This window comes from Nematolebias whitei, chromosome 3, assembly GCF_014905685.2.
Source record: "Nematolebias whitei isolate Nwh7 chromosome 3, NemWhi1, whole genome shotgun sequence".
In the NCBI taxonomy this organism is placed as follows: domain Eukaryota; kingdom Metazoa; phylum Chordata; class Actinopteri; order Cyprinodontiformes; family Rivulidae; genus Nematolebias; species Nematolebias whitei.
The window spans coordinates 276614-284700 of NC_056500.1; the positions used below are offsets into that span (position 1 = coordinate 276614).

General features: G+C 48.6%; 1 protein-coding gene across 2 annotated transcripts in view; it reads right to left on the reverse strand.

Annotated features, from left to right (window-relative positions):
- Positions 1 to 8087, reverse strand: part of LOC119430439 (nuclear factor 1 X-type) — a 263595-nt gene that overhangs the window by 186547 nt on the left and 68961 nt on the right. For both annotated transcript variants that reach the window (XM_037697845.1, XM_037697846.1), the window contains exon 3: positions 4148 to 4679. In XM_037697845.1, coding sequence (XP_037553773.1) covers positions 4148 to 4679 — 532 coding nt within the window. The remainder of the gene's footprint in view (positions 1 to 4147; positions 4680 to 8087) is intronic.

Here is an 8087-nt window from a genome sequence, read left to right on the forward strand (position 1 = left end):
TAAATGCTGAGGTATCAATAAATTATAATAAACTAAATGCTGAGGTATCAATAAATTATAATAAAATAAATGCTGAGGTTGTGGCTCTCTCTCATGATGTTTGCAGAGTCTGCATGTAACGTTTTACAAGGTTTTGTGTAAATGAGCACACAACAAGGATTTGGCTGGCCCTCTATGGACAGCTCTCCAAATGCACGGTTTTTATTTGTGCAAAGCCGAGGGCAGAGACGAGTCCCTGTCTGCCTCGAATACGCGGGGGCTCTCTCTGCAGCCCAGCCTGCAGATTTTAGACGCAGCTGCCTCCATGTGTCCCCTGAAGCCAGACAGAACAGAGCTGGCTAAATCAGAGCGCTCGTAAACATCCTCCGATGCCAAAGCTTCTCTGCATGTGGACAGCCTTTCTTAGCCCATGTGGGCCCAGTTCCCAGAGCACAATACAAAAGCCTCTGACCTGACAGTCTCCCCAAGTGTCCAGATTTGATTTCATCAGACCCTCGCCGCTGAGCGTCAGCCGGGGCCCTGCTCGCACAAACACTTTCACACGAAGACAGTCCACTCAAAGAGCGGTGTCAGGGGGGCCTGAGAAGAAACCAGGAGCAGTTAACAGCAGATCCACAGGAGAAGATGATGGACAACTGGGACCTGTGGAAGCCACTGGAACATTCAGCCAACTTTTACTGCAGCCTAAGTCATCACGTCACCCCGACATTCATCTTTTGTGTACTCATGTCATGATTGTGTTTTTCACACCCATAAATCCAGAGTTTGCCTCAGCCGTGAACATGTGGGCCTTTATTTGTGAATCCTTGCCGCGGACAGCGAGTTGGCCGAAGCGCCGCGCTTCCTCTGCACTTTCTCACAGAGCTGTCCAAGGCATTACTACTGCTACAGTGAGACGGAGGCGGGATCTGGCACCGGGGACACGGCGTGGAGCGGTCACTGCACAAATGGCAAGGCGAGCACATTTCACACCTCCCTCAAAGTGACTGCAAATTTCCTGTGCTGCACATTTGATTGGAAACACATTTGAAACATCTTTTCATGATCACACTTGTAGCGTACAAAGAGGAAAAAAGACGGAGGAATAAGGTCCAAACTATGAGTAAGAGCAGTGAGCTCACTTTGGACCAGACAAACGCTGGGTTTTGTCTTTTATTTGTCCAAGCCTAAATAAATCAGAAATGAGCTGAGTTTAATCTAAAGCAGCACAAAGATTATAAATGAAATCATTTCTGCTTGGATGGAGTAAAGTGGAGCCACCTATGCAGGAGTGAGATTATAACAGATGCCCACGCAGACCTTTGTGGCTTCAGGACAACAATGATCTTCTTACACATTCACTTTCACTCTTAAAACACAAACTCTGTGCTCGGCCACAATCTCCTTTCTCTCCAGCAGCACTCCAGCTGCAACATGCACAGTGTTTTATTCTTTATCTACGTGCCTTTAAATGAGAGGGAGGGAAGGTTGTCTGCTGTGGCGCCGCGGCGTGTAACACAGAGGATCTCAAAGGCTGGCTGCAGAAGAGTCTGAGAAAGCCCAGAGACTCCCCGTGGCAGCTTTCGCCACTCTGTCACAAACAAAACACAAGACGTCTTTCTCTTCTTCCCACACCAGCGGAGCTGCGGTGCTGCCAAGCAGAACAATCACTATTGTAGCCCGCTCTCCTTCCAATATGCTGCCTGTGCCTCGCGCCGCGTCTCCTCAGTGCAAACAAAAGAGATGAGCAGAGGCTTTACCTCTGTGACAGCAACAATGAGGGCCATGTTCAGGAGACAGAACTAAAGAGTGCACGGGACCAAAGAGGAGCCAGGAAGACGGAGGAGCTGAACACTGACAACATGCAAAACAAACGATGAGCGTCGTGGCCTCATCACTCAGCCTGATCAGCAGCACGGACAGGGTTCAAACCAAGAACTGCAGCGACCGCTCAGCAGCTTCTGTTTGACCCTTTCTCAGGCGGTCACTCATTCGAGATGCACGAGCTGCGGAGCAGCGGACTTTACGAACGCACGAGTGTCTCACTGCACTGAACCAGCGGCACGCACCAGCAGGACGCGCATGTTTTTACACACGCACCACTACTCACATACAAGCTACAAAACGTGCTCACTTGATCCATCGAGCTTGTCTTGCATACTATGATCTGGTTTTATTGCAGTTCACCTGACCGGGAGTGGTGGCGCAGAGGTTAAAGGTGGGCCTGTGATCGGAAGATCGCTGGTTCAACTCCCCCAGACCGACAACATCAAAAAGTGGGTGGGAAAGGTGAAGCACCCACAGCTGCCTCCACCCTCATTTGCCCCACACTGGGCCCTTGAGCAAGGCCCTTAACCCCCACCATCTGCTCCCCCAGGTGCCCCAGATGCAGCTCTCTGCTCCGCACAGAGGCGGTGGCAGCTCGGTGTCTGCGGTGGAGTCAGGAAGGACGTCCGGTGTAAGAACAACAGCCAAGTGTTCGTGCGACTTAGTTCACTGTGGTGACCCCTGAAGAAGGAGCAGCCGAAAGAAGAAGAAGAAAAAAGAACAAACTGCACTTCACCTGACCACTTTAAGAGAAGATTCAAAATGCTTTCTAAATGTTCAAGTTTTACAATGTTTAACGGCAAAGCTTCAACAAATTTTCTTGTGGTATTACAATGTTTGAAATAAAGCACATACTGTTACAATGTTTCTAAAATGTTTGCCCATTTCAAACTTCTAAAACTGGCTAAATTCTCTCATAAATCTCTTGAATCCAGCATTATTGACTAAATCTGTGTTCTTTGAATGGTTGTAAATGTTTAAACTTCTGAACTCTGATCTCACATCCTCACCAAACAGTTCATAAAATAAATTAGCGTCACACACTGAATGCTACGTATCGTTTATTACCATGGACGCAACAAAGCTGCTGCCGGGGTTTGGCTCGGGCTGCGTGACGTGTCTGGCCTGGACACACACGTGGTGTGTGTGTGTGTGTGTGTGTGTGTGTGTGTGTGTGTGTTGCAGCAAAAGAGCCGGCTCTGATAGCATTTGGCTACACATTATTGGCTAATGTCAGCGTAAAGTCGGTGTGTTTGGGCAGCGCCGACGCTGCGTCTAAACGGATGTGCAGTTTTGAGGCACGGTTTGAAACTTCCAGAAACTTCCAGCTGAGATAACATTAGGTCATGAGCTTGTTTGAACACCCAGACAGCAAACGGTGATGCAGTGCGTGTGTATTTGGAGGATTTGGCTGTGAAACATATTTAGTGAGTGTGTGTCTGCCGTGGCTGTGATTTTAGCTGTGTGGAAAAAGAAAGAAGCCCAGCGCAGTCACTGTTTTGGCTGCCTGTGTGTGCGCGCACAGCCATGTTTGGCCAAGCGCGAGTGTGTGTCCATGATGGTGGCTGAAATACAACAATGCTTGGCCGTATCAAACCGTATCTGTGATAGTGCCTTGGACCAAACGTGCACAGTGTGGGTGTGTGTACACAATTGTGACTAAAAGTGTGCTTGGCAGGAAAAGTGCGTTTCCAGAGATGTCAGAATTTTTTCTTATTTAAAGCCCTCCAAAAAATCAAAAAGCCTGCGCATCCTGCCTAAGCTGTGTTTACACGGGTGTGAATACGGTGCGTGTGTGTGTGCGTGTGTGTGTGTGTGTGTGTGAGCATGTGTTTGGCAGCCAGGTCCGATGTGGTGCTGGTGTTCAGTGGGGGCAGCAGCCGCCTGTGGCCCAAGACCAGGAGACTCACAACTCTGCACACACACACAACACACTCACACCCACATGGCACACACACGCACGTTTTTTCTATAAACAACAACAAATGTTCACAAAGATATGCACGTGAAATTTGTCACACAAAAAATGAACAAGTATTTTCCACTTATTTGAGTGTTGACTCATAACTCCTTGGTGTCTGACAGTAAATAATGAAAGTGTTGGAACTTTGTGTTTAGCTTCACTTCTTTATCGTCCTACTAAATAATAAAACGTTTAAAAATCTCTTGAGCTTCAAACGCACCTTAACTGTTACCTGAAATGTACTTTTCAGCCTTTTCTTGTAGTTTTGGTCACGTATCATTTTATTTGCTAGCAGCACGGGTGTGAACGTGTGTGTTGTTCTGTGGGCGTGTACTGTGGTGTTAGCATGCATGAACCGTGTGCCGAGCTGGGACGTACCTGGCGTGTGGACGAAGTAGGCCAGGTAGAGGTCCAGCTCCTTGACGGACACACCGATGTGGTGCGGCTGGACGCACAGGCCGGGGTTGGTGCACTGGGGAGACTTGACCAGCCGCTCCCCGTCCGTGCTCTCCAGGGGGCTGCCTTTGAACAGGATGACCATGACCAGGTCCAGCCGCCACACCTTGTCGGCCTGACGCAGGCAGTCGATGCGGCGGATCTTGCCCTTCTGGTCGGGGTTGGACAGCACGCAGCAGGGGGCCTTCTTGCCTGTGATGGTGAGCACAAAGTCCTCACGGAACTCGGGCCGAATGTCCTTACGGAGTTTGGCCAGCAGGCGCGAGGCCCATTTCTGCTTAATCTCTGGCTTCTCCCCGAGAAGCTCGTCCTTCACGGCGCGCTCTTCCTCCTTGGACATGCGCTTCTCGTGCTTCTTGAAGTATTTGCGCTTGCGGGCCTGCAGGTTGAACCAGGTGTAGGCGAATGCGCGGACGTGGGGCAGGAGGGCCTCGATGAAGGGATGGAATTCATCCTGGACGAGAGAGGAGGACGGGGGGAGGGTGGAGGAGGACAGGGGGGGGGGGGGGGAGGCAGGAGGAGGAGAGAGACGGGGAGAACGGGGGAGAGAAGGATGGGGAGAGAGGGAGCGGGGGTGAGGAGGGGAAGAGAGAAGACAGGCAGTTAGCACCGGCACGCAGCATGGAGGAGCGGCGCCTGCTCCGTGTGAGCAGAGGAAAAGAATGAGAGAGAGGCGCTAAGAGACTGAGAGAAAGAAGGAGAGAGAGAGAGAGAGAAGGATGCTGTGCACTCCAAGACACAACTCTGAACAACACAACACTCACACACTAAAGGGAAGACACACTTTCCAAACTAGATTTCAAAGTAGAGTCACACCAACATCTTCAGTCTCACTGAGAGTTAACATTTAAAATCATCATTTTAAACCGTCTGCAAACAATTACACTGAAACTAATTAAATTGGAACAATAAAAAAACACACAATCAAAAAAATGATTCCGTGCATCTGCATTCATTTTTTACCAGATACTGTCAAAACATGTAAATAAACAAAAACAAGTGTCCGTTACCATTTCGCTCTTTCATCACAGAGTCACTCCAGCGATTGCACAGAAATGTTTTATGAGAAATCGGTGGAGTTGAGCGCTGCCAATATTGGAAAACGAAAACCCAAACTGCAGAAGTAAAATGACACAAGAGAAACCAGAAGCTTTCGGATTTGTCCAATAAAAGCAGCTGGGGGGGGGGGGGGGGGGGGGTGATCTGACAGTATGTAGTACCAGCACAGGAACACAGGAGGTACTGGAGCAAGAGGTGCTGCTCAAGAGCACAACAGAAGGAGAGTGAAGACAAGTTTTGTACTTGTTCGTTAAAGAGCTGTGCATAAATTAAATAAAAGCAACGATGCAGAAAACACGATCAAAAACCAAAACAAGCTTCTTTGTTTGCAAAAATAAAAACGCCTCGCTGAAAAAACACACACACAAAAAGTGGGTGTCAAAGCGGCTCGTGCTATTGGTTCACATCTGATGTGCACGGAGCCAGAGAGAGGGAGCGCGGGACAACAAGGAGGGGCGGACGGAGGACAAGAAAAAGACAAGAGGACCGAGTCAATGCTGGAAGACCGAGCACGACCAAACCCGAGTGCAGCTTCTTTTTTCTTCCTCTCCAACTCTGCCTCTCTCACCACGGACCGAGTCGGTGCCAACGTGCACTGGGCCCACCTACTTGGCACGGAGTCCAAACAGCCAGCCAATGCGCTCGCTCCCAGCGCTCAAAGGGAGGGAAGACAGAGACATGGCACATGGACAAGCAGGGAGCTGGGGGGTGGATGGTTGGTATTGGGGATGGCTGGGGGGCTGCAAGCGGTGCAGGCAGAAGGCATGTCATTAGCAAACACACAAGTTCCAATGTGGAGCAAAGGCAGTCCAGAGGATATTCATTTGACTCCAGACAGCACCTTCTTCTATTGCTACTGCCCCCACCCCCTTCCCATTCCTCACCACCTTCGTCACCAACATGGTCACACCAGCTCGCTCTCCAGCCTCCCCCTCCAGAAAAACAGCCCTCACTCCCTGTCTGTGCTCGCGTTACACCACCTTGGCATGGGATGGCATGAGAAAAACACACAGATCCAAAATCCCACTAGACCCTGAGACCAGCAGCTGCTCCTGGATTTACCACACAAACAAAGAGGGGGGGGACCCCCCACCACCACCCCAAACAAAAAATACCATCCAAAAACATGCTCTCTTGTTTCAAAATGCACTACTACGTCCAAACTGGCCCTTTCTCCTCCTCTCCATTTTTTGTTGCACTCCACTTTAATAGGCCCCAACAGTTCCCACACAGAAACAGATTAAAAGTTTCAGTCACCAAATTAGGGCTCAATCTCAGTCGGCTGAAAATCCTGTGGTGGACAGCATCGTGCACGTAGTCTACGTACGTTTTACTTCAAATATCTCATGCAGGTCATCTTCATCCCCCTATCCAGAAACAGTTGTTTCCTACTCCAAGCATTTCCTGTGGAGAACATTTGTTCACACAGAATGTAAGATAGAGCGTCACGGTCGCAGGGAGCTGGTGCCCGGCAGTCACTGTCCTAGAGACGGGTTGCAGTCAGGTCTCCAGTCCATCACAGGGACACAGAGACAAACGGGACAACCATTCACACTCTCACTCTCACCTAGGAACAATTAAGAGTTAACAATCAGCCTGACATGCATGATTTGGGCTGCGGGAGGAAACCGGAGTACCTGGAGAAAACCCACGTGTTCACAGTTATGTGCAAGCTCTACCTAGAAATGCCGGGCGGCGATCTTGCGATTGCGAGGCAGCAGCTCTACCCACGCCTCCATTAAAATGTTTGTCTCTCAAATTACATGAAAAACTTTTTTTGTTTTTTTTAAGGGAGCACATTTGTTGAATCGTGTCGTCCAAATTACACAAATTAGTCCATGAGGCTCAAATTATAGAGATGTTGTGAAAACTGGAATATTTAGTGGACAACCGTAAAAAGCTAGCTTGTCATGCGGCAAAGTTGAGGGCACAGCCACCTGCTGTGCAACGGGACAAATGGTCTGTGTGAACACTTTACAAAGGCTAGAGTCCTCTGGTTGGCTTCCAGGACCACCAGACTTAGTGTGGCCTGCCCCTTCTGTCAGTGTCTGACAGAGAAGCTTCAGCCCAGATGACTGGCTGCTCCGCTGCAAGGCTGGCCGGCCGGCTGGAACGCTGGCTGAATGACCAGTTGGCAGTTCAGGTAGGTAGATAGCTGGCTAGTTGAATGCCTGGTTTGTTGGCCTGGTCACTGCCATCAGGCCCGGTCAGGCCAGGCCGAACCGGGCCTGATGCCATACGCCAGCCTCACTCAGCCGAGATGAATGTGGGAAAATATGGGAATAAAAGAAAACGGCAAAGGAAAGAGATCGACACAAATTGAACACGAGGGCATGGAATTAAAACAGCTGTGCATATATATATATATATATATATATATATATATATATATATATATGTTTATTTATTTATTTATTTTTTACAAAAAATTGAGGTTTGTTAGCTACCTTATTTGAAATGACGGGGAGATTTAATCATTTTAAGCTCCTAGTGAGTGACAGGTAAAATCCACAAGGTTAAGATGCTTAATTGATGCTTAATTAATTAAAGTGATGTCATCATTTTTTGTTAACAAAACAGGTCTCTCTGTAAATGAGTCCTTGAGGCTCAATGGGATTAACCTGTAGAAATAAAGGTTGAATGAATCAACACTTTCCCCTTCATTCATTCAAACATGAGACACTTGCACGGTTGTTGTTCCATCCATCCATCCATCCATACATCCATCCATACATCCATCCATACATCCATACATACATCCATCCATACATCCATCCATACATCCATACATACATCCATCCAT